The sequence below is a fragment of the Rhyacophila brunnea genome, unplaced genomic scaffold (genome assembly GCF_057557595.1).
Source record: "Rhyacophila brunnea isolate RB1 unplaced genomic scaffold, BYU_Rbru_1.0 scaffold_6, whole genome shotgun sequence".
NCBI classification, from domain to species: domain Eukaryota; kingdom Metazoa; phylum Arthropoda; class Insecta; order Trichoptera; family Rhyacophilidae; genus Rhyacophila; species Rhyacophila brunnea.
The window spans coordinates 14,423,421-14,451,389 of NW_028233276.1; the positions used below are offsets into that span (position 1 = coordinate 14,423,421).

General features: G+C 34.0%; 1 protein-coding gene across 1 annotated transcript; it reads left to right on the plus strand.

The window, feature by feature from the left end:
• Positions 1-264: 264 nt before the first annotated feature.
• Positions 265-27,969, plus strand: LOC147065247 (uncharacterized). Its single transcript, XM_085956953.1, has 17 exons — positions 265-295; positions 1,875-1,971; positions 4,895-5,124; positions 6,829-7,152; positions 7,683-7,797; positions 8,335-8,472; positions 10,775-10,992; positions 13,424-13,606; positions 13,896-14,158; positions 16,975-17,027; positions 23,218-23,447; positions 24,068-24,391; positions 25,175-25,289; positions 25,421-25,561; positions 26,009-26,226; positions 26,335-26,517; positions 27,550-27,969. Exons 2-17 carry the CDS (start codon positions 1,896-1,898, stop codon positions 27,829-27,831), a joined length of 3,093 nt encoding a protein of 1,030 aa, XP_085813079.1. The 5' UTR covers positions 265-295; positions 1,875-1,895; the 3' UTR covers positions 27,832-27,969.

The following is a 27,969-nucleotide window of genomic DNA, read 5'->3' on the forward strand; positions in this document are numbered from 1 at the left end:
GTGTTGAATACATTGAATCATGCAGAAAAATGCCCTGTCTGTTCACAAAGTAGTTTAATATTTTTTACAACACCCGTATATAGCACAATTTTATGTTTTATTGCATTTTACCATAAGCTTTTTTGCTTACTACTTTAAGCTGTGTAATTACATACTAATCCTATTATTCAGATTCCAAATATGAGTTGCAGGCTTATGTTTGGTAGAGCACAAGTTTCTTTTGATTTTAAGATAGTCTATTAATATTCATTTACATAGAAGCTTGTAAAAATGGTGTAACATAATTTTGTAGAAAGTATAGTAAAATGTTCTACATAAGATAATAATTCTGTGGTTTCGGTGTAAAAGTGCTTAAGTCAGTTTGGTTGCAGCTGAGATAATCAGTTTTGAAATAAATCACAGTTTTCAAAATACTCTTGCTTAGAAGTTAATTGGCGTATATTTTTCTTATTTCTCTTACATTATTTATGTATAATTAAGTTTTTATATTGTGTTATATTCAATATTTTGAGTGAGTAATTTTATTTGATTTAAACGATTTTCTCAATTTAAGCTATTTCTAAAAATTAAAATTAAAACTATTTATTTTGCTTACACGTGATAAAATCTATGATACTCAAAAAAAGAGCACAATAATTGAGGATACTATTTGCAAACACGGCTCATTCCCAAAAATATAGTTTGCGGAGAAATTCCATAAACTGTTTTACAAACTAATAAAAGACCAATTTGTTTGATTTCGTAGTTCATTTGTAGTGTAGTACATTTAAAATAGAAAACAATCCGAGGGAAACTTATTCAATTCAATGTTAATAATGTTTGTATCAATCCAGGAGCGGCACATTATAAAAGGTGGCAAATGAGGGAATGATTACAAATATTGAAACTTTTGTGAGCAGTGGCGGTTTTCCATGAAGCGAGCAATCGACATCTTAGTTTAAAAAATAGTCTAAACATAAAAAACCTGACAGCATATTTAATTAATGTTTTATTGTAATACCTGCCCATTATAATACATATTATAATGGCGGTTTATCGCACATTTTCACAAGGGTGCCTCCAAACCTGTCAGTGCCACACATCTAAAACCATCACTACCTGATAATACGTTTTGTGGAAATGCTCTTATTTTCAATAGATGGTGTGTATGTCACTTTAAAGATGTTTGTTGTATTTGTCTGTTTACGATAGCCAAAAATAAATAATACAATAAGCAAGTCGGTACATAACGAATTACTGTAACTATATTGTAACAGACAATTATTATTGTAATTAAGAATAAAAGAAACACCATTCAATGTCTGCTTAAAGGCGGCACTTTGCCTAGGGCAGTCACTGGTCTTGGCTGATATAAATATATTATACATGTTCATAAAATAATATAATTTCATTTGAAGTTTATTCAATCAAACTAAACTAAAACAGCTTATTTTTTTTATTTTTTTTGTTTCTTTGTTTATTAAACACCACAACAGACTGTGAAACCCAATTATTAGTGGCAAAACTCCCGGGCTTGAGGAGTTTTACATATTAGATTATGTAAATATTCTTTGACCTCACTGGGATCAAACCCGGAGCTCCCGGATGGAAGGCCAGCGCCTTACGCACTGCACCACAAAAATCTTATTATGTTAGATTAGATAAAGTTATTATTATGTTAGATTAGATAAAGTTATTATTATGTTAGATTAGATAAAGTTATTATTATGTTAGATTAGATAAAGTTATTATTATGTTAGATTAGATAAAGTTATTATTATGTTAGATTAGATAAAAACTGTTTTATCAAATAATATTGTGCACTTTACAAACCCTGATAATTGATTATTTGTAGGTATAATTCAATAGGAACATAATCAATATTTATTTTATAGGTTACTTATTGTATTGTGAGAATGAGTCTCTCCAACATTGGTAGAATAAAAACAGTTAAATACAATCTACAAAATCAAGTGATTGCAGCAATTATAGGTGAGTAATGATAGCCCCTGTACACGTGTTTGGATTTACTGGCGGCAATAGTAATTATTTGAAATTATCATGACAATAGCTGTTTACATGTAAAAGTGCTGACTGTCTCTCCAATTCATTCTTTAATAGTGAGCGAGACAAAATGTTTTCATTTTATGGTACTATTTCGTACTATTTGACAGCTAGTGAAAATCTGAAAATTCGTTTTTTTGCCGGCAGGTTTGCCACTATCGTCCTACTACGCAGGCGCAGATCGAAAAAATCTTACTGTCACATGAAAATTCAGAAGCTTCCAAACTTGTTCGATTCATTCATGCAATCTTGCCAACTGCAGGATAATACATATTTACCGATACATTTTCTTACTGTCAACAGTAAATCCAGACACATATAACGGGGTATGACTCAATGCAATCGTATTATTGACACCAATATGAGGTGATCCTTTTTTAGGCGGCTCTCGTAGTGCAGTGGGTAAGGCGCTGGCCTTCCACCCGAGAGTTCTGGGTTCGATTCCCGGTCATGACAAAAACAGTTATGTGTTTTTTTCAAAGCCTGGGTGTTTATGATTGTTCAAAATTACTAACAACCACCTTGTACGAAAAAGCAAGGACATGGTTATTAATAATTCTAAAAAAAAAAAAACATGTTGTGATATGCTCAAAATACCATGTCTTTACTTATCACTAACACCACCTTTGATGTAGAGGTATAAACTTGTTGGCTTGTATTGTCTATGAAAAGAAATAAAACACTTCACTTTTTCGTCTCGACAGCCAAACACGTTATTTCTATTCTAAAAACCCAAATACAATTTATCATAAATATAACATACGAGGGTGGGTCAATAAGTCCTTAGAAAAGCCGACAGGTGGCGCGACTAGTACTGTAAGCGGTTTGTTTTCATGCAGCGGCACTACCGATTCAGTATGCTGCGAAGTTTCAATCAGATTGGTCGGGTTGTTGTGTGTTTCTCGTACATTTAAAAAAAAAAATTTGCTTGTTTACAAAAATGGAGAAAATTGAGTTTAGAGCTGTTATTAAACATTTTAATATAAAAGGGTTAACAGCAAAGGAAATAAAAAATGAGTTGGATTTAGTTCACGGCACATCTGCTCCTTCACTTGCAACTATTTATAACTGGTTAAATGAATTTAAACGTGGTCGTACATCAACAAAGGATGAACCACGCTCAGGACGTCCTGTAGAGGTGACTACACCAGAAATGATCAATAAAATCCACGATATGGTGTTAAGTGACCGAAGATTAAATTGAGTGAGATAATTGAGGTTACAGGGATCTCAAAAGGTAGCGTCATTTCTATTTTACATGAAAAATTGGGCATGAAAAAAATTTCTGCAAGATGGGTGCCGCGTTTGCTCACAGTCGACAATAAACGCAATAGGGTGGTGGCCTCTAAAGCCCTGTTGTCGCTCATGCAACGCAATCCGGATGAATTTTTTCGTCGCTTTATGACTGTAGATGAAACATGGATACACCACTATACTCCAGAGACGAAAGAACAGTTAAAGCAGTGGATTGCGAAAGGCGAACCATGTCCAAAGAAGGCGAAAACCGTAAAATCAGCTGGTAAGGTTATGGCTACTGTATTTTGGGATGCACGTGGAATTATTTTCGTTGACTATTTGGAAAAAGGAAAAACAATAACAGGGGATTATTATGCATCTTTATTGGACCAGCTAAAAAACAAAATTGAAGAAAAACGGCCTCATTTAAACAGGAAAAAAATCCTCTTTCATCAGGACAATGCCCGTGTTCACACATGTTTACGATCAATGGCTAAAATTTAAGAATTGAAGTTCGAATTGGTCGACCACCCACCGTATTCGCCAGATTTAGCCCCCAGTGACTTTTTCCTTTTCCCAAACTTAAAAAAATGGCTAAGTGGACAACGTTTTTTTTCAAATGAAGAAGTCATCGATCGGACAAATGCTTATTTTGAGGACCTTCCGAAAACTTATTTTTCTGACGGTTTAAAAAAAATTGAGAAACGTCTAACCAAGTGTATTGAGCTCCAAGGAGATTATGTTGAGAAATAAAAAAAAAATACAAAAATAAAAACTGTTTTAATGCTTTTTTCTAAGGAATTATTGACCCACCCTCGTACCAAGGATACAAACAGTATTGAAATAATAGATAAGTCCACAAGACTACATTATATTCTGTAATATAATTTTATACATGTACCTACCCACATAATGATCTATAACTTTCAAAAACAGCCAAAAGTTATCAAGTTAATCGTTGTTGTTGATAGTTAAAACCACTTATAATGAAAAGCTTGCCCATTCTCAAAAGTCACCCTTAGTCAGTCAGACTTAGAACGACAAGACTTTATTTTTGTGAAACTCCTGGTTTATCATCATAGAAAGAAGGACAAGACAGTGAGAAAATCTTAGAATGGCACATCCCAAAAAACCTAAATTGAATAAACTGCTATTATGTTCCAGGTTCAAATCCTGGGTCTGGCAAATATAATATGTATTATTTTTCAATGTGTGATCGGAGTCAGAGTCTGGACCTAATGTGTTGATGTAGTGATATCCACTCTGTGGAGGCCCATATGATCTTCTTAGGATTGGACATGGTCAAATGAAGTGCGATCAACGCATGTTATACTATACTTCGACACTATTCTCTTCTGTAAGAAACTATCATCAAAGTACTATCTACAAATGAGTTATTTATTGGTTACGTAGGTAGTTTAGTTTACTTCTTGCAAGACAAGAATATCTTACATTAGGTAAATAATAGATTCCATTAGATGCTTCCCAACACAGTCATATTCATTTCAATTTGAAGGTTAACCTTATTAGCTTAGAACTCATCAACTCCATCGAGAAGGTATGAATTAATACACCATTAATTTCCTTGATTATTTCTGTTTAATATCATTTCCAGTTAACTTAGGTTCACTTTCTTACGGCGCTGCAATTGGTTGGCTGTCTCCGGTGCTTGTAGATGTCACGTCCGATGATTCTCCGTTGGGACCCCCTATGACTCCGGCTCAGGTGGCTATTACGGGAGGGGTCTTCAGTCTCGGAGGTGTTGTGGGACTTCCCATTTTCACCATAATTGCCAGTAAATATGGGAGAAAGGCGGCTGCCTACTGCATTGGTTTACCACTTGCTGTACGTAGTACTGTCATTTTCACATCACTTAATCCATCTTCTTTTTATCATCTGGAGATCCATTTATCTCAACAGTTCCAACTGCAGATAGTACAAATATTATTAACTACCTATAATACTTATCAACGCGTTCATGTTTATCTATCGAGTGAAGTTTTTGTGCAGTTGGTCAGCCGACTCAAATAAGGCAAGAAATCAAACTAACTTGTAAAATAGTGTTAGTATTCCATAAAATTGCCATAAATGGCGCAATAATCGGAGATATTTTCACCAATCTGAGCCTAGGGATTTAACTCAGTGGTAGAGCATTCGACTGCAGATCAAGCCTATCTGTAAGCATTTTTCATTATTCAAGTCGGACGTGTGACACATTTTCATTACACAGATTTTGTCAAAATCAAACAAAACATAGGTACACACAATGTGTAATGATATATAACTTGCCAAGCCCGACAAAAGTAGGTTAGGTTAGGTCAATAATTATTATAAAGAAATCATTATTCGTAGGATGTTTATTACACTTGAATGGTCAAAGACATAGCTTATAATTAGTATTTTTAGAATTATCTTCAAATGTGTTAATCTTGCCCATTTTTTGAATAATAAAATGCCTAATTCTTGTCAAATTTGGGATCACAGAGATTATAAATATAATTTTTTATCGTAAATATTTCACTATAATAATGTCGACATAAATTATACTGATGGTTTTATAAATGCGTTTAAAAATTAATAAATGTAAAAAATCTTAACACCACTGCACATGCATGTACTGAAATATGACTATATTCTAAAAAATTAGAGCGAGAGGTTTAAAAGAATACTATTTTACGTAATAAAAATACTTTATGCAGTCATTAAATGCTTAAAATAAATATAAGGGATAATAAGGCTTCAAAATTGTATAAATAAATTATCTACAACGTTTAAGGAATGTCCAGGATCATGCTTTGAAAATACAATAAAAGCTCCATTTTGACCTACGCTGAGCATGTCCGCCCTTAATGGAATGCACAAACTGACAAATAAAATAGTTACAGGCAAATGGCGATATGTCCAATTTTATTTCGCTTATATTAATTACAATATTAATACTATCAACCGAGGGGAGGGTACTTGATGATTTTTGAAATTAAATTCTAATAGATTTAAGTTTTGTACTGTAGAATTAACTAATTAAATTGTATTCATTGTCAGTTTGTGAGTGCACATAGTATTTACCTGAAGATGCCAAAAGGTGAAACCGGGGTCGCAAAAAACGTCCTAAATGGTATAGTACAGACCTATAAACTTATCTAAAGAATGGATGGGAAGCCACAGTCGAAAACTACCCAATCAAGACTCGCAACTGGACAGAATCTGACATTTGAATGACGTTTTCAAAATGGATTCCATATGATAGACCGTAGTTCCATTTTTGACCGTTTTTTAGATAAGTTTGTAGGACTGTACAAAACTTGAATCCATTAGAATTCATCTTTATTGCAATTATCGGTTGACTGGCTGCGGTGAAAAAATATCGTTAAAACTAATAGTTTAAGCGTGAAATACAAAAACGTCATTGACTACTATCATTGCAAGGTAGTAAATGGATGGTCTTTTAGATGCCTCACGTAATTCGGATTTATTCTACCAGTGAAATTGCTATGCTGCACATAAAAAACTTTTCATTTTAAAAATCAATTAATCATTACTACTTTTCAGATAGGACTATTGCTTAAATTATGCGCAAGCTCAGTGGTGGTGATGCTGGTAGGGCGGTTTATCTGCGGGATCGGTGGAGGAGGTGGTATGTCACTCCCCACGTTATTGGTAGGGGAATGCTGCACTCCAGACATACGCGGCCTACTCGCCACTATGTTGGTTATCTTCTATTCGTTTGGCTTGATCGCGGCATTTGCGCTAGGAGCGTATCTGCCATTTAGAATTTTTACCGCTGTTATTATGGTAATGCCAATTGTGTTTTTGATTTGCTTTTGGTTTATTCCTGAGACACCGGTATACCTTCTCAAAATTGGGAAAGAAGAGGTAAGTTTTTTTGTTTTATATCATCATTATTAATAGAAATTTAATTTAATAGAAAGTTAAATTCATCGTAATTAAGAGCTTAACTGATAAAGCACATTGGCGCGAATCCAGTGATGACAAGTGCAATTCCCGTCAGGGGTTAAAAAAAATTTTTTCTATCAGATTCTGTATATTGAATTATTTCAAATTAAATAATTCAATATATAGAATGTGACATTCTCAAATTTTGTGAATTAGACGTTCAATAAAAAAAATGGTTTAAGTCCCGTTTACATGGTTCACTTTTGACTATCATTACGGAGGAATCATTCGCAGTGACCCGTGTATACGCACATTCATCAACAAATCATCGAAAGTGATCATCGGGAATCAAAAGTGAATGAAGTTGAACTTGTTCTACTTTGGATCATTTTTTGATCCCTGCCGATGATTCTATGCATGCGCACACGCCACGCATGCAGACTGCGCCCCTGAATACTGTCATAATATTTACATAGGTAGCCTTTAGGAATTATATATTATATTTTCAGGAAGCCGCTAAAGCAATCTCTTGGTTTCGGAAAATTCCCACGGATAGTGGAGGCGTTCGAGCTGAACTTATGAGGATATCAAGACAACTCAGAGGAGCAGACCCACTCAATATCGGTAAATAAAATGAAATCTATAGCCAATAACTGTATGTATAAAGTGGAATACATCAGAGCGGAAGACAATTATCAGAATGTATTTTGTATCAGATCTATATGATACACACGTAGATACTTTTCGAAATTGTTAAATGGCACTGAAAAACAGGAACCTGGTTAATGGTAATTCCGTAATGGTACTGTTCGGTTCTACGGAATACAGCGGAAAACACATTTTGAAAATAGCCTATAAACTGGATTATTTTTTAGGTTGACCTAACCAAACCTAACCTATCCTAACCTAACGCAACCAAACCTAACCTAAACTAACCCAAACTAACAAATAATCCAGTATATCGGGTATTTTCAAAATGCGTTTTCCGCTGTATTCCGTATAACCGAACAGTACCAAAAAAACTGTTACATAATATAACCTTTCTTCTGCGGAGGCCCATGTGCTTCATTTAGGCATGATAATTTACCTTTATTTTTACCATATTGGATTTGATGTTAGTAAAATTTGTACTTACATTATTTTTTTGTTACAATATTTTAGAATTAGAACCGACGAAAGAGGCCCTGGCCACTGAATTGGAATGGATTCATCATAAAAAGCCAGAATTTGAACAAAAAATGTTATCTAAACATTCAGGAAACTCATTATCTGACAGGCCAGGATCATGGAAACTTCTATGTAAGGATTTTATGACCACCTTTTATAATGCATTCGAACAGGTCTAAAACTGGATAGTTAAATCAAATTAATTGTTAATTCAGACTGATGCCCCGTTTACACGTGCATGGATTTACTGCTGACAGTACGTATTATTGCGGCTATTGCAAATTGCAAGATTGCATGCATGAATCAAAAAAATTCAGAAGCTTCTGAATTTTCACGCGACAATTAGACTGTGCAATATCTGCGCCTGCAAAGTAGAACGATAGTAGCGGACCTGCCGGTAAAAAAATGAGCTACACCGCGCAGAGACTCATTTTGAGGCTAATCGATTTTTACAACCTGTCAAATATTACCATAAACATCGCGTCTCGCTAACTTTTGAAGAATGAGATTGGCGAGGCAGTCAGCACTTTTACGTGTAGTTATTAACGCGATACCTAGTTTAAAATACACACTTTTGGTACAAGTAAATCCATGCAAGTGTATAGGCGCTATGAGATTGTGAAAACTTTTATGTATGCTATTACTGTTATTTCTGCTTGGTGGTTAGATTTTTTTTTCCCGACCATATCCGATCCTAATAAGATCATATGGGCCTCCACAGAGTGGATTAATTATGTAAGTTATGTACACAGATCATTATGTAAGCTTTTTAGCTAATTGTTTTGACAAAATTATTTGCGGTTGAATGAAGTTACAGGAGACTTGTAATTTTAAATAAGACATCTATTTTCAAATACCAATAAGTCCAAAATAATTGAACAATTATTGTGGTAAAAATCTTTCTTGTATTTCAAAGCGTAAGTGGTTGGTTTTATGATTAGTTTCTTTTTTCCATCGTATGTACTTTATTTTAAAATTGGAACAATATGCACATTTTTATTAGACATTAAACCCTTTATTGCAATAAGTGCAAGCAAGTTAATTTGACATATTTTTTTCATAATATGCTCTTGGCAGGTTTTGGAAGTTATAAATCCGGCATATCCAATGCATCGATTGCAATCGACCACATGCGATCACGGAATAGATTTTGATTGATCACACTATTAGGTCCACAGATTTTGAAAGGAAGCATTAACCATTATTATTTTTATTTACTTAACCAACTTATGTGAAAGTCGTTTCCAAATTAACCATGAGAAAACCTGTGTGATGTCACTGTATTGCATCACTTACGCATCCATTGCAGGACGCGATAGAAGGCGCACTCATTACACAGTTACGCACAGAAGTTAAAATTACATCTGTATTAAATTTAATCAACTCAAATAAACCTAATATCAAAAGTGTCCTCACATGTAGGGAATCCAATCCCGGGATCCCGAACTATTTTCGATACCTATGTATCCCGGGTTTGGTAAACATAATCCCGAAGCTTACGGGATTGATTTTTTTTGTCAATTTTTATGGAAAATACAATAACAACGAGAATATAACAGAAAAAATACTTTTAATAACGTCATATTATAACAACATTAGAAATAAACTGAGTTTGAATAAAGTTTGATTTATTACTTTATTTTTTCACATAAACTAATAAAAATGAGAATGATTGCAAAAAAACAATGCTTAGCACTTTTAACAAAGTGATTCCACCATGATCTTATACGTTTTACGACAGTTTCATATTTGGCTTGAATAATTAGATTTATGAAGCGGAAAGGCCATAAATCATGAATTACTTTACTATTCAAAATCTTGCTAACCCATTCATTAAGTCTTGACTATCAGAAACAGCAATCTCATATAATATATGGAAACACTACACACAATATTGATTCTACAAAATTTTATACATGAAAATCATCGTTTAGATTTGTAAATAGTTTAACATAAATTAAAAATTCCACATAATATGTAGGTACTGGTGATATCCGTGAAGTGAATCTGAGAAATAGAATATTACAATATTGTTTAATCCATTAAACCTATGTATTTCCAAGTTTGAAGGAACACAATATTATTAACAATAAATGTCTTAAATAGTATAAATTATACTAGATTTAATTTTAACCAATGTTATTTGTATATATAAAAATTTTATAATAACTATCGAAAAAAATGCCAATCTCGAGAACATCAAATTGTAATCCCGAAACCCAGGATCAAAATTTTGGCTCGGGATTGGATTCCCTACTCACATGTATCACTGACCACTCACTTCCAAAAACAAATCTCACAAGAATGTATTTTTTGACAATATTATATGGTTTTTTCAAACGTGAAATGATCTAGTGTAAAATCATGAAGACTGAATGTTATAAATGTGAATTTAAAAGGATCACTAATGAAACATTGGGTTTAATTATTACAGTTACATCACCCGTGGCCCGAAAAGGACTCATATTGTGTCTATTCCTCGTCTTCGCCCAAGTATTGATGGGATTGTTTGTGTTGGATTCGTATTCAGGGCTAATCTTTAAAAAGGCGGAAATTGGTCTATCTAGTGATGTTTGCACTATCATCTATGGTGTTATTTTTCTTGTGGGAGCTACTGTAGGATCTCTGCTAATGGACAAGCTTGGAAGACGGGTAATTATTCTGATTCTCAAATTGCAAAAATACATACTTACAATAGAAATCTGATTATTTTTATATAGTGGGCAATACGTATAATAGAATGCATAGAAAAATCAACTAGTACATCTTATGCTGAATGAAGTCCTCTTTAGGTTGATTCCTTTCCTCTTGGTATTGTGCGTTGTGTTACCACCAATGTTCCCTGTAAGGTGTGCATGTGTGCGCGCGTACACCTACCAAAATATGTCCGCACACATGTTTTCATCCCCCGCACAGCCTCACAAAAAAATATTGTAATAGAAAGTTTCAAAACCATCACATACATGCACAATTCTTCGACTCATTTCTCAGAAGGCGAAAGTCAAGTGCGACTAACGCGAGCAGGCAATGAAATTTTACGTTGACCGGGATCACTATATCTGTCCCGTTCTATCGTGTTCCAGAGTATACGAAAAGAAGATATGTATTTTAGTGTTTATCAATGACCACATATGTGCCGATGTGCCGGGTCCTCTACATTTCTTAGTCTTTGGCATGTTTCAAGTTGCAAGAAACATTGTCAGTACAGTCTCATAGTAGTCCTTATTGTGAAAACATCACAGTTCTTACAAATTTTTTTAAACTGTAAAAGTGTTTGTGGCAAAAAGCAGTGTTTTTACTTAGATATTTATAATACAAAACTAATAATCAATTCTTGTACAAATAAATAAATTATTTAGTATACTTTATCAAGGAATACTTTTTTCCTATTTTTTTTATTTACTTCAAAAATTATCGTTGTTAGTGTTATTATCATATAAAATCACTGAAATTAATACATACCTTAAAAATATAAGTTTTAATGAAAAATTGTACTTATATGTGTGTTTATGGGGGGGGGGGGGGGTGTAAATTTAGGGTGACAGGCCATTACTGACGGGTGACACCAACCCTAGTTACGCTACTGCTCAGATGCGTTGATGATCCGCACACACAATAGAAAAATTAGTGGGAACGTTGGTTACCACATACTTCCGTAGAACTTTACTATTTCATCGATCCAACGGTCTCAAAGTCGACCTTTCAGACATTTTATTCTTCTTGGGTAACACTGGGTGACTAGATTTATCCAGCGATTGTCTCTTGTTCGAACTATGTGTCCTACCCATTTTCATTTGAGTATACCTTATTTGTACTCTTATCTATTTATTCCATTTTTTCCTGTGCGCATTGTCCCCAGAATCAATCAGTGGCGAAGACTCCTTACTAGGCAATTATTCGGAGCCTACCTTAATATCGTCGGCTTTTGTGGTGCAGTACGTAGGCCGCTGGCCTTTCATCCGGTAGATCCGGGTTTGATTCCCGGTGAGGTCACAACTAACAATGTAATTATGTGATTTTTCTCAAAGCCTGACTGTTTGTGATTGTTTCACTTCTATTACTAAATACACTACTGTTATTGGGCCTCTTGGGCCGTTGTAGTGTTAGAAAGAATATTATTCTTAGTTAACATTCATTAGTAGTAATATCATATTGTTATTATTATTATTATCTTCATAGGTCTGACTGACAAGACGCCTATTTTTCGGATGATTAGAGGCTACCTATTTTCAAAAGTCACTCTTCGCAACTGCCTTATATACCACGTCATGCTACTCTAATGGGGTTTTCTGACAGCCGAGCACGTTACAATTACTCCATAGAAGCTATGGCCAATATGAAAATTTAAAGCCCACATAACTACTAATTGATACAATGGATTGCTTTGATTCCGAGTAATCCAGCCAACTACCTAAATCGCTCCATACTCTTGTAGCTATGAAAATTTCAAGAAAACAAATATAATATATTATATTATTTACTTTGGCTGTTTTCATGTCGTCGCTGTAGGATTGGTTTCTTGAATAGACCAAATATCAAATGTTCAGGAGACGAAAAACAAACTTCATTATCCTATATTTAAATATATGAAGGCATTTAAACTGTTGTTTTTACAGCATATGAATGCTGTATTCATTACAAAGTAATTTAAAGAAAAGGATAGTTTTGGTCCATTTAGATATAAAAAATCATTCTTCATTAAAAAGTAAATTTCGACAAAAACGGATATTCGACAAACCAATCCTATAGCGACGATGTGTTACGAAGACTATGTAAGTGATGGGTAACTTTGTGAGTATGCTGAAAACCTTACTAGACAAATTTTAGTGTGCATTATTATTTATGTCCGATCTTAACAGCGTACCTCCACCCTTTGCCACTGGCTTACAGTGATGATGAGAATTCCATGCTCAGTTGTCATAAATTATTGACAAAGCATAAATAAGTTTCAGTTCAATATCGATTCTGGTTTCTCTTAAGTACCTATTACAGCTTAACAAGGAACACATGGCTTCATAGAATAATCACAATTTAATTACTCTTTATTACTTCAATAAAAAAATAATGAATGTTTATATTGCAGCCGCTCCAAATTATTTTATCAGTTGTGGTATGCCTCGGTCAAGGGATTTTGGCGTGGTGTTTCCATGAACCGTCTGCCCCAAAATGGCTTCCTTTCTTGGGCCTCTTCATCGCGGTGGTCGCTTTCAATGCTGGACCGGGAATTATGTCGTTTGTCATCACATCGGAGGTCTTTGCTAATGAAGTAGGTTTTAACGTTTTGTTCTTTCAATCTAAATTAATGTATTTATATAAATTTGAAATACAAATTGCACTCTCATTAATAACATGAATGACAGATTCCTAAAAAGTTTTAAAAAATCAGAATATGTAAACCACCAAACTGCCACTTCACTTTCTTAAAGATGGTAATTTTAAAATTCTTCATCCTGCAAATGAAGTAACAACTTCTGATTCACTTTGATATTATTATATAAAAAGATTTTTTTGTGCAAAAAAAGGTTTCCATAAACTTCTTGTTTGTTTGTTTGTAGGTCCGTGACACTGCGACTAGTGTGGTGATGGGTAGCATGTGGCTATCAACCTACCTTCTCCTGCAAATTTTCCCGCTGGCAGTTGAAGCGTTTGAGCTCCACAATGTGTTTTATTTCTTTTCCTTTGTGTCCATGCTGACTGCTGTTATTTCATGGTTCATGTTGCCCGAGACAAAGGGTTACACGCAAGAGGAGATCCTGCGGAGAATGGTTGGTTTGAAACCGTCAAAAATCCTTGCTGAAAATGAGAGGATGATCGAAATGTCAAATGTTTCATAAGAATGAATCTAAGAAGAATCAAAAATAATACTATGATTACGACAATGCTGATAGTAAAATAAATTGTTCTTATTAATATAATAGTGCCTGTACATGTCCATGGATTTACTGCCAACAATATAGTGTTAATTAAACTATTGTGACAATAACTGTTTACACACAAACGTGCTGACTGCTTGGTGAAATGCTACTCGAAGAACGTATTGTAATACGGTTTTGAAGCTTTTCTGTCATCTGCAATGTGTACAAAAGTTTATGGCCAACAAAATATGATTATGTACAATTTACCGGACATATAATTTTGGTATATTCCAATCACAGCTAGATCTATATCTGATGCTATCTTTGGCAAAGCTCTGCACTTAAACATCTGTAGCTTCTGGGAATCGCTGTCAGTTAATGTCCACCGTAGCACTATAAATACTAATTTCAACAGTGTTTTATATAGGCCGATTTTTGTGTTTCTTGATAATCTGAAAGCTTAAAATGCTTCTAGAGCAGTGGTTCTCATGTGCCACCAACATCATTTTCAGTATTTAATTTAATTAACTGGGCTAACGTTAAATATGCATTATTGGAAATGAATCATAACCAAGTACTTAAAAACCATTTTAATAATCTGTCAGTGCTGACAATCCAATTTTATCTTTCATATTATTATGGGTATTCTGACGGCTTATCCATAGAAACATAACCAAAACTTAAGATTTTTGTATTCATGGAGATAGCAGATATTGGAATTAGATACATAATACTTATAGTACCTACCTATCAGAATTCTTTTACTGTTTTTGTAAATAAATTTATTTACCTTTCTATTACATGATGTTACGACTTATTAGTACTGTTAACCTTCCTACCTATTACTGGTTTTATTTATTCAACCATCTCAGATAACGTTGATATATATTTTTAGACATATTTCGCTAATGAAGTTTTTGCTGTAATCTCTCTCAGTGATGGAGAAAATATAATTTGAAACCTGAATCTGCTAGGGACCGAACACAAAGTTAGCAGTTCAATACAACTTACTGATAATTTACATTTTCTATCTAAAATATTCAAATGAAAAATACATAATATAGTAGAACCTCGATATAACAGACTAATGCGGGTGAGGGGGTGTCCATTAAAGCCAAAAGTCTGTTATATAAAAACACAAACGAAATCCTGTTTATTCATCTTCGGATGATATATCCAGACACACCTGTTGTGGAGTGACGTTAATGTTATGTCGACAGGCACGCTTTCAGAAATACTACTTCGAAAAAAGAATCAAGTTTTGGTTCCATTTTGAAGTCTGCTGTTTTTTTTTATACGAAAATGTGTGTATTTTGAATTTCATTATCTGAGGAATAGTCAATAAATGTTATTAGATCGCCGAGATGTGATATTATCACTGATAACTTTGTTTTTGAACGTGTTGTTTCTTCATACTCACTATCTTCTCTTCCATCCTCATTTTCTAAGAATATAGCTTTATCTGCCATTTCATTTTTAGTTATTACATTACATTATACATTCACTTCGAGTAGACAAATTAAACTGCGGTGCAGCTGTGTGAATTAGCAGCCAGCGTTGCAAACGTCAGTGCTACGTTCAGGATAGCATTATGACTTGAATTCGAGTGCGAGAGGTATGACATGATTATCATGCGCAGAACACTGTTTACAATAGTGGTGACTCTCAGATTTAACACTATTCACAGTTTACCAGATATATCTATATTTGTTAATATCAGGTCTACCTTCTCTACACTTACTTATTTCAATAAAAAAATGATTTAAGTACACCGGGACTTATATTATTAAAATGGACACGTTAGCAGAATAGGTCAAAGACATGAACTCGAATTGGAAATACTCACCCCAATTGAAATGTGAGTAGAGCTCATTTTTCAATTGAATTTCATGTGTATATGGCAATAATTAAGCGGACACATGCAGCTGCGTCAACAGAATAAGACAAAAAAACTGTAAAGAAATGAAGCAGATTTGGTAAAAGATAGTAAATGACAACAAATTATGTACTAACTTTATCGTAACAGTCGTATGGCAAGAGACGAATTCTTATATGTTGTCATGTTATTTTATAACATAACACACTAAGCCAAGGAAGTCTTTACGAGGGCAACACTACGCAAAAGTACGACCGGATCACGCCTGCGTACGGGATAGTTTGTACGGAGTTCGTGATACGATTTCCGGCGCTAGACGAGATAACGGGCTTTTTACATGAAGGTGAGGCAGGAGTCGATCTCTCAGTCTTGATCGTTCGAAGGAAGCAGACGTCTTGGCCCGTTCCGAGCCTCGTACCCGGGGGCACAGGGCTTTCGATTTCCTGACGTTTTGGAGACGAGGACGATGGCCATCCGAAGGACGTCCCCCCCACGCCAGGAGATCGGAGGAACTCCACGGTCCCCACACGTTTGAAGACGCACTCCTCGATTCCGTCCTGGAAGGAATCGAGGGCAGCGAAGAGGCTGAAGAGCCTTTTGTGTAATTGGTATTTATTGTTCTTTTACGTTACGGTCTACCGAACTAGCTTTTGGGTTTTTGTTCTAATTTGTTTAAATATTATATCGCATTAGGTGCTCGTGATTCACTTGAGTAATTATACATCTTTATGCACTGTAGCCCGCAAGTTATCTCATTTATTAATTATACACTTGTTGAAATTTCTCTACTTGCTTTTCATTTAATTATCCTTATCACTATTGTCTCTATGCATCATCATAGAGTGGCGCTCAATCCGAGATATTTATATTTATTCCATTTATTATGCCTTTTTATTAATCTAGGAACATCACACGAATGAGCGAAGTAACCGGACAGGTAACTGAGGTCTATAGAGGTAATTGTCAAACCATCCACGACCCTGCCTCCTATTTCCCCGAGTCTCATGCTTATCCCTATCCTACATCCCCATCCCATCCTTCCTAAATCCCTGTGTCTAAATAACTATATGACAATGTACCTAAATTGTTATTATTTTATTCAATAATATTTTACAATGTCGGATTCCTTATACAAAAAGGTTTATATAAACACTGTGTTTAATAAATTCTTGTACATACCTACATAAGTTATTTTTTTACAAGACAAGGTAAGCGCGATTCTGTGGATACCACTGCATTATTGCATCGCATATTATTTAACTAGAGAATGATTTTACAAGTTAAAAATGATAAGATATCTCAGATGAAATATGGTCTAACTAAAGATACAGAAGCAAGCAAACATTCTTGATTTGCTCCTGACACATTAATTTTAATTTCTATTTAACAACTTGCTTCCACAACATTTAAAAAAAAACCTTTTATAATACCAATGAAATTAATAGCAATACTTATTTATTATATACCAATAAAATAATACGAACAGGCATAATTAAAATATTTTACCTTTCAAAATTTGTTTACTTATGCCCTCTTTGCTGTATAAAATAATTTTGAGATACAATATAAACACCCCCCCCCCCCCCACGCCAGCGTTGCCAATTTGGTGTTTTTCTTGCCAGATCTAGCATTTTTCGATAGGCAGCTTGCAAAAAACGCATCTGGCTTGTGGCATTTTTACTAGCATTTTTTGATGCCTCCAACACCTTTAAATTTATTATGTTGAAAAAACGCTAGATACTTAGTTAATTTATTTTCGTGCACATCAAATTTTTGGCTATCAGATACTTAATGCAGATAGATCGTACCTATTTTAGTGAAAAATAAAACACGATGAAACAATTTCATGCGTTATTTAATGTTTTTGTATATTATTCCGAATTTCCGCGAATATAAAATAATAATTTAACAATTATTCATCCAAATGTTCTTTAATTATTCTCTATGTCTGTCCTACAAGAAAGAAGTTCTCGACTTCAAACATGAAACTTAACTTGAATGCCGTTGACACATATAGATATTTGTTGTCGATTTTGAAATATATTTCTTTTACAATGTGCGATTTTTACACGTATCGACATTTTTTCGATTTTTATACTTTTTTCTATATGCGAAAGCAAAGGTATTGACTTCGTTCTTGGTAGAATAAGTAAATTTACTTCCAATTTTATTTTCCTGGCAAATAGCTTGTTTTCAACCCTGTCTGGCATGTTTTTGTTGGCAACACTGCCCCCAGCCTAATATTTTTAATTATTTAAGATTCTATGTTCAAAAGAAATCACTACCTTTCTGTAGATTAATTTAAAACAACTTAATAATCAAAAATCTAGTAAGTATGCTTCATGAGATTTTGAGGGGGGGGGGACCAAAATTTTTTTTAAAGTGTTTAGTGTTGATGAATTACAAAATATGGTCGCAATGGCGATATTGATTGATATAATTTATAACATCTCTTGAAGGCATAAATGTGTAATACGTAATACGATGGATGCAGATTGAAACCCCATTTGTTAGAAATATCTTTTCTAATAGATATGAATCTGGAGTGTTCCAAATTAGGTAATGTAAGTACCTACAATAATGAATGCTACATTCTTAAATCTGGTGTATAATTCATTGAATAAAAAATAATTTACTAAGTATGTATAAACTAAAATATTGAGAGATCCTGATGCCATCTAGGTAAGTAAGTAGGTACCTATTGCCAATACTTTGATTCAAAATTACATAACATTCATTTTGTCAAACAGCAATATGTCGTAACCCACCAATTCGGGTAAATTGTTATTTTGTTAATTCGAGTGAGGAATTTTAGTATGCACTGTGTAATATATCAGAAAATTTTGATGAATAGTTTTCGATTAAATTTAAAAAAAATCAAATATCAAATGGCATATTATTTCTATATACCCAATACCAAAAACATAATTGAAATAATATGTCGTATGCCTTCAAACCGAGATATAGAGCATTTTGCATGTTATATTTTTGTGGGTTACGACATATTTGCTATTTCGTCGCTATAGGATTGGTTTCCCGAATATCCGTTTTTGTCGAAATCGACCTCTTAATGCAGAATGTTTTTTGTATCTAATTGGACGAGAACCATCCCTTTCTTTAAATTACTTTGTAATGGTAATGAATACATCATTCATATGCTGTAAAAATAACAATTGAAATATCTCCATGTATTTAAATATAGGATTATGAAATTTGTTTTAACGATATATTATAATGAACATTTGGTCTATTCGGGAAACCAATCCTACAGCGACGATTTGTCAAACGATTAGATGGTTTTACATTTACAGATTTTGAGATAACTTTTGGACACGTCATAGTTGTTAAAATTTTTGGCATGATTGGTATTGTATTGGTTGCTTAATTGGTAAAGCTCATTGGATGAAATACGATGGAAGCAGGTTTAACTCCCGGTAAGTAAAAAAAAAATTCTAAATTATATTTTCTAGGTTAGGATAGGTATTTTATTAAATTTCAATATTTCATTTATTTATAAACCAACCGCTTTCTTCAAATTACTTATAATTTTTTTTTTTGACCATGTCTGATCCTAATAAGATCATATGGGCCAGCATTAGTAGGTTTGTATTAACATATTTTTGTTTTTATGAGAAAAGGATGTCAGCCACTCATACACAAATTGAAAAACGATATGTGTACTTGCCAGACCCAGGATTCGAACCTGGGACCCTCGATGCTATAGGCCGACGTTTAAGCCGCGAGGCCATTGTGGGTGTCTAATTTTTTTACATGAAAATATATTTTTGCTAAAAATTATATAAAAATTAATCCAGGAATAACCTTCTCAGTCCTGGGACATCGAAATCAAGAAATCGAGCAGGATCGTGGGATTACAAATCCTAGTAAATAAATTTAAATATAATAAATACATCATTTTGAGAATATCTCTTGCACAGATTTAAATTTGAATATAGGTTTTGCTTTGAGAACTGCTGAATCTGAGACGATACCAAATATGTAATGAACTGTCTTTTCATGTATGGGACAAAACACTTAGATATTTTCCTTCAGTTTTATATAGTTATTATTTAACCAAACTAATTATTAATTTTAAATTAAATTATTATTGTTCCATTTTAACTACATTACTTTAGTGCTACAGAAGCAGTCCGTTTGTGGTAAATGAAACAAAAATATTTTTAATAATAAATAGTAATACTAATATTTGAAAACTGAATACGTGAATAGGTTCAATAGCCTGTTATGCAAAGATCGTTAACATGAAGAAATTATAGTGAAAGAATTGAGGCATCTCCATAGAACAGCGTTTCCCAAATATAGTTCCGAGGTAAATTTAAGGCTTCAACATAAAAAATTGAAAAAATTACTCAAGTTAAAAGTATTGTAGGTTTTTACTTAATTGACTTTATGATCGTAATCCAGAATCTGTATGTTATATCGTCTGTATACAATTAAACATACTTACCAAAATATTAAGAAATAATGGCAGCAATTGGTTTCATTCTGCGTTCTCCGGGAATCTGTGCTCAGTCATCAGTAGATTTTTTATTTGAACACATCTGCCCTGTACTGCATCCTGATAATAAAGGTATTCTTTTTTTTAACACTACAGCTTGCCATGAGGCTCAGGACAGTAGTGTAGTTAGTAATAGAAGTGAAACATCGTAAACACCCAGACTTTAAAAAATCACATAAATATATTGTGACTTCACTGTAATCGAATCCGGAGCCCCCAGAGAGGCAAGCACCTTATGCACTGAACTACGATGGCCACCTATGTAAATATAGTAGTAACAACGTGGTTACATGCTCTTTATACAGACTTAGCCTGTTCTATATTTCTATCAATCTGTGTATTTCAATCACTCACTGTGTAACAATGACAAGAAAGAGAACAAAACGCATGGTTCCCCCTCCCCTCTGGATAAGCTTCATTTTATCTTATATGGTATTTTACCTTGAAACAATATTTTTTGCCTAGACTCATTTAAAGGATTCTATTGTACGGAATATAAAAGGGTTCCGTGGTTAAGTTTAATTGGGAAACGCAGGAGTAGGTAATGACTGAAGGAACAATTTATATGAAAGTACTGTAAGCAGAGTGATTCTTAAGTATGACAGAACTCACTGTGTCACTCTGGCTGCTCAATGTCGTTTACAATACTCAGTATGAACTTAAATTACTAGTAAATCGTCAAAATTTTACTAAATAAGCATTGGTAGCTCTAATAATAATATCTACCCAACTTCAAAACAGTGTCTTCATTTTCTTGAGGTACATAATTTATATACCCACTCTATCTACCATATTCTCCATGATTCATAAATGTTTCATAATAATACAATATTGTTTGATGTTTAAGCCAGAGCTGTTCCAGGTTTTAAATCTAAAATCTATACAATCTCAAGTATCCTTATTATTATTTTTACAAGGTATCGTTGCCATCTGGACCATATTATGGATACTACAATAAATTTCTATGTATTTGACTGCATTAGTAAAAGACTTTTGTTAACCATTATGCTAGTATGTTTAAGTAAATGCATAATTAAATTTATTTTGGATTAACTGGCTTCAGCATGAGTAAAGGATAACAAAAAATAATTGAATCAAAATATTTATAAATTAAAAATGAAGAAACAATGAAACCTTTGAAATCCTGGCGTATAAACGGTTCGGGTACGGGATTTTCTAGAATTTGGTCCCGGTTCGAGTTTTAAAGTATGTAACGGGTTCGGTTCAGGTTTCATTTCCAGCTCTAGTTTAAGTAAGCCCACATCTCCACCGTGAATAATTGTGGCTGGGAAAATTGTGGTTGAAGAATTGTGTGGGAAGAACTATTGTGGGAGAAGAATGTTTTGGACACAATAAACAATGACCAGAAGTCCAGAATTCTATCCACAGTGAAAATATGTTTCATTATGGAATGGACATGTACCTATAATTTTGTTTATATGCTAATTTTTAAATATTTTTTTCACATTGAGGATAAAACAGTAAAATATCTAATTCAACACATTTTTAGTAGGCATACAACCAATAGGCAGTGTGCACATTGGGGATTAAGGTCGATAAATCAGTGAAGATGAGCAGTCCAGATGTCGGTGGAGAAAGGGTCGTCACCTCCAGCCTTCAGAACCAAATTATTGCCTGCATTATTGGTGAGTTAACTGAAATAATCTAACATCTTTTTTAGTTATTACAGAATAAATAATATAGTAACACATCAAACATAATATCGTCGGTGTTTTGTAAAAAGGGCGAATCAACCATTTTGGCGAAATCGAGATTTTAATGAAAATACAATGTGTACCCTACTAGCTTTGTTGTGTAAAAACGGCGAATTTGTATCTCCACAGGAAAGTACTTAAAAATGATAATCGACTAAAATTAAATTAATTAAAATTACGAATAAAAAGCGAATGTGACATATTAAGCCTTTTAAAATATTATATAATAATGCCTATTATAATGACAGTATTCTTTCTAAGCTTTATTATAAACTTGTTAGATATTTATAATCATCCACAGGTCATAACCAAATAAATCCTCCTCCTGTAAAATAGCATTTTGGTTAATTCCCTTTTTACAAAACACCGACGATATAACAAGCGTGCTGTGATTGCTTCTTTTGTCATTATATGAAGACTTTCTGCAGTACCAAGTTTTAATCCTGCTAAAATAGATTTTTTTTTGTTTTAATAATATTTTAACTTTATTTTGTTTTTGTTTTAGATTGTCTATATTTTGAGCTATGTGTCCTAGCCATTTCCATTATAATATCTATCATTCTCTGTCCCTTTATCCAATTATTTCACTTTTTCTTACACATTTACACCACTTGCACCTATACATACCACGGTATGTTACTCAAAACTTCTGAATTTTATCTTTTACTAAGAGTTGACGTCATAACATATTATGCACATAATATGATTACGATGAGTACACCCTGTTAAATATTTTGGTTTTTAGGCATAATGCGAAGTCACCGTTGAAAATACATCCATCTATATAAACTTGTTATTCAAGGTAGATAAAGTTCTTTACCAGTTCAAGTTGAGTCTCATTGATGAGGTTCTCATTTCAGTGAGCAAAGCCGTTACAGGTTACTGTCAATGATAACGTTGGTTTATTTCCAGCTAACATGGGCTCATTTGCATTTGGCGGTGCGATCGGTTGGCTGTCACCTCAGCTAGATGATCTTACTTCAGACAAAACTCCGCTGGACAGCATCATGACACCGTCTGACACGGCTTTAGCAGGCGGGCTTTTGTGCCTTGGAGGATTGGCAGGCTTGCCCATCTTCACAGTAGTAGCCAGCAGCCGTGGAAGAAAGGCGGCAGCTTATTGTGTCGGGGTGCCACTCGCGGTGAGTACCTACCTACCTATGGTGCAATCAGTGTTCACCATCAAAGACGTTGGAGACATTTGAGTTTTGGTTAGAATCCATACAGAAACACATGTACACATTTTCAACGACCAGTATTTGGTCCTGATAAAATGCAATATCTCACTTCCGTACTGTTCTCAGTTAGTAAAACGATAAATGAAAGTGAGCTTGAGTAATTACATCCAATAATGATTAAATTAGCTGTGTTATTTTGTACTGTAGATTCATTTGTAGCAAGCTTCACATTCTGAGATATATTTTTCAAGGCCATTTTGCGATACGCCATGGTCATTATTATGATCCAGTTTAATGTCTCCACCAGTGGTGAATAAAAAGTTCCGGAGCACTAATTATTTTTATAGTGGAACAATTTAACCTTAAATATGCGCAGATGCAATTTCTTCTAATATACAGGGTGAATTTGATTATTTTTACAGTTTCTATTCCTGATTTTCCTACTACAAGCCTGTTGCAACATTTTCTCTGTGTTGTCACCGTTCCGCTACGACTTTGATCTATTTTCTGTCAAAACAACTGAACTTCACGCCAAGACGATATGTTTGTCATATTATTTGTAAAAAGCATTATAAAATTTGCAGGCTGGATATCTACTGAAACTATGCACGAGTTCAATATATCTGATGTTGGTGGGACGCTTCTTATGCGGCATCGGCGGCGGGGGTTGCATGTCTCTTCCAGCGCTGCTTGTTGGCGAGTGCTGCGAGGCGAGAATCCGCGGATTACTAGCTGCCCTTTTGCCCGTGTTGTACGCCTTAGGAGTGTTGACAGCATACTTGTTGGGTGCCATTCTGCCCTACAGGGAGTTCACTGCGGCGCTCATGACAGTACCGCTGATCTTTCTGTTGGCTTTCTGGTTCGTTCCGGAGACGCCCGTGTTTCGACTTAAAATGGGAATGGAAGAGGTTTGATAAAAACGTTAATAAAATGAATTTATAAATGAGTTGAAAATTCTATGTCTAATTTGTTGCTGTTTCATATTTTTTCAATGTCATATTAAATATGTATTTACAATTTTACAAATTTATTAAAAAATTTTACAAATTTACAACTTAAATATTATGTATTTACAATTACAAATTTTGTATTTACAATTCAGTTCTAATTACACTTGCGTAATAGGAGTAGCAGAGTATCCACCTCTGAAGCTGTGGGTCATATGGTTTACAACGTCTTTGTAAAGAAAGTTTGGTAATATAACCACTATTCTGTAGAGGCCCATATATTCTGCTATATTCTAACGTGATACTAATTTCCATTATCAATTCATTTGAGGACTTGTTTTTGGCAAATTGACAAAACCAGTTTTCTCCGTACAATTTAAAATGAATAGTGTGATTATTGTTGTATTCAATGCATTATCTAAGGTTGGAATGGAGGTTGTTAGTTTAGAAAATAACAAGTATTTGGAGATAAAATCTTTTTATTTACTTTTATTTAAAAAATTTTGAAAATAAATCATATTTTCACATTCGTTTTAAATAGGAGTTTGAGTGTTTAGAATGTTACGTCATACTTTCAATGGACGGTGTGAATATAAAGAGCATTGATGCATTCATATCTCATTTTCGGTATTTGTGGAGTTTGTGAGTTACGAAACCGGAGCCCTCATTTATAAAGTAATTAATTTTAAAAGAAATTTAAATGAAGTTAAATTTCATGTATTTTTATATAAATTATTCATATAGGAAGCTGCTCGAGCAATTGCATGGTACAGAAAACTTCCTTTGAACGGAGGAGGTGTCCGAACAGAGCTTGTCAGAATATCCAGAGAACTCAGAGGTGCTGAACCTCTTGACCCAGGTACTATTTCCTTATTATTCATTAGAAGAAGAAGATATTGGAAAATCGCATTGCATTTATTATCCATTGTTAAATGCTGTTTTTTACCTGTGATAACAATATATTTACTAATTTTAATTTGATATGTATAGATTACGTGCCAACAAAAGAAGCTTTGGCATGCGAACTGGAGTGGTTACAGCTGAAGAAGCCAGAGAGTCGGCAAAAGATGTTATCGAGGCATGCGGAAGGCGTTTCTGCACCCGAGAGACCTTCATCATGGAAACTGCTGGGTATTTTTCAACAACACTTATTAGCATTAAAATATGAGAGAAGCTGCAAGCATCTGTCATAAGGAACTCTCTACTAATTACAAATCGACTGAATGATCTTCCTGGCTTTAGGGTTTCATGCAAATATAATGTATGTCTGTACCAAATCCGGTGTGAGCAGTCCAAATGTGCTTATATGATGCATGAGTGGGAAATAATATAATATTTGACAAGAAATTTAATGATTAGGAACATGACATTTCATTTTTGAGAATAATTCTCCAACAAATTTGCGATAGTATTTATCATAAAAAAATATTACGATAATTTAATGAACATTGCTTATGGAGATAAGTTTATAAATTTCATATTCGCTTCAGAACTCAAGATGAGTTGTTACATCAATGATTTAAATTGAATTGTTTGTATTATCAAACACTTACATCAATTTTATTGTAACTGTTTCAGTGACTTCACGATCGTCCCGTAAAGGACTCTTTCTGTGCCTGTTCATGGTGCTGGCACAAGCTCTGATGGGATTATTTGCAGTAGCGTCTTACGCCACACCCATCTTCACGCAAGCCGGTACTGGTCTATCTTCTGATGCATGTTCTCTTATCTATGCTGGAATACTTGTCTTGGGATCCAGTAGTGGATCATTACTTATAGATCGGGCAGGACGAAGGGTGAGGATTCAGTGTGAATATTAAAAATATAATATATGCATTAGTTAATTTAGCACGAATACTAGGTGTATTATATTATTTTAACTGTGATTTTTCTATTGTTTACAGCCTCTCCAAATTATTTCATCCATTGTGGTATTCTTGGGTGAAGCGACTTTGGGGTGGTGCTTTCAAGTAGGGACTGCACCTGGCTGGCTGTCTATTCTCAGCCTAACTTCCAGTGTCTACGCGTTTAACGTTGGCTGTGGAATCATGCACTTTGTCTTTGTCTCGGAAGTCTTTCCTAACGAGGTTATTTCACATTTTATTGATAATCAAATATATGCTTTCACAACTATGTCACAGGGCGGGATTTGGCTTCCTCTAATGAATATTGTTACTTGCCAACAATTTCTAAGACTTGTCATCTTGGTCAAGTTCCCTTCCACATAGTCAATCTAACCTTGTCTCTAGGTTACTCCTGTTGAGATACCCACCTAGTCAAAATCTTTGGTGCCCTGGTCATTGCTACTTTGGGGATGATGAGGTGTGTGAAGATATCAGTCGTTGCTTGGATGTTTTGAGAGGAGAGTTTATTTGTCGGTATAAAAATACAATAAACACAAATGTACAGATGACAGCGTGAGATTGATTATATTAATGAACTGAGAGACTTGATTTGAGTGGAACGTCGGTTGATTACGTCGAGTAAAGGACTCGTGACGGTAGTAGTGCGTCGGGTGACAGACTCGATGAATGAGTGAGGATTCATGGATTATTCTTCCAATTTGTACAAATGCAGTCCATATATTACAAGATATATTATCACAATTAACAAGTCATAACAGACCCTACTGACCTAGTTATGATTGAGGAAATGGTGACTATCATTATCGCTCTATTGTTTTGTTTTGACAACAAAACACACATTAAAATGTGTCACTCATTTAATGCTGAGTGGTATAATTGCTACATTATCATTGCGACTTACCAATTGGTTTGTAGTTCAACTAGGTTGTCCAGATTATAGTAATCCCAGTTTATTACATCATTGACAGGCATATAAAGTGACCTCATAGAATATTGTCTTAATACCTAGGAGGTTTTAAAAGTTAATAAAAATGCTTTCGTATAATGAGAACATTCTCGTATTATTTGGTATTTTTAAATAATACCATAGATTAATATTCTTTTTCTTTTAATGTAAACACTGCTCTATTAATTATTTACAGAAGTGTACGGATTATAATGTCAAATGGAATAAATTAAATAGTTAAAAACCTATTCTTTACTAGTCTTAAATAAACACTATTCAATCACTAATAAATTCTGTTTATATTTCAGGTCCGTGATTTAGCAACTAGCATTGTAATGGGAGCAGTATGGTTGACAGGTTATCTTCTTCTACAAATTTTCCCTCTGGCAGTCAGCGCAGTCGGAATCCATATTGTTTTCTACGCATTCTCTTGTGTCGCTCTCATGACTGCCGTCATTTCCTGGCTGATACTTCCCGAGACCAAAGGACTGTCACAAGAGGAAATCATGAGACAACTCGCGGGACTAGAGCCGGCTGCCAAGATTACTGAGAAGCCAACAGATAAATCGGCTGATGCGTTGATTATTTGAACATTAATTTAAGAACCATAACATCTTTTATTGAGATCATTTTCTGAGATGATAATATATGAATGAATTAATGTTTTGTGTGTTAAAAGTGATAATCGTTAAAATGAAATATGTTAAATTATGGAATGGAACCTTCTG

Excerpts from the sequence above, each read along its gene's own strand:
- LOC147065247 (XM_085956953.1), top strand. The coding sequence starts at position 1,896 with ATGAGTCTCTCCAACATTGGTAGAATAAAAACAGTTAAATACAATCTA. Across the intron at positions 1,972-4,894 it reads AGTGATTGCAGCAATTATAG|TTAACTTAGGTTCACTTTCT; the intron begins GTGAGTAATGAT and ends TATCATTTCCAG. Across the intron at positions 7,153-7,682 it reads TCAAAATTGGGAAAGAAGAG|GAAGCCGCTAAAGCAATCTC; the intron begins GTAAGTTTTTTT and ends TTATATTTTCAG.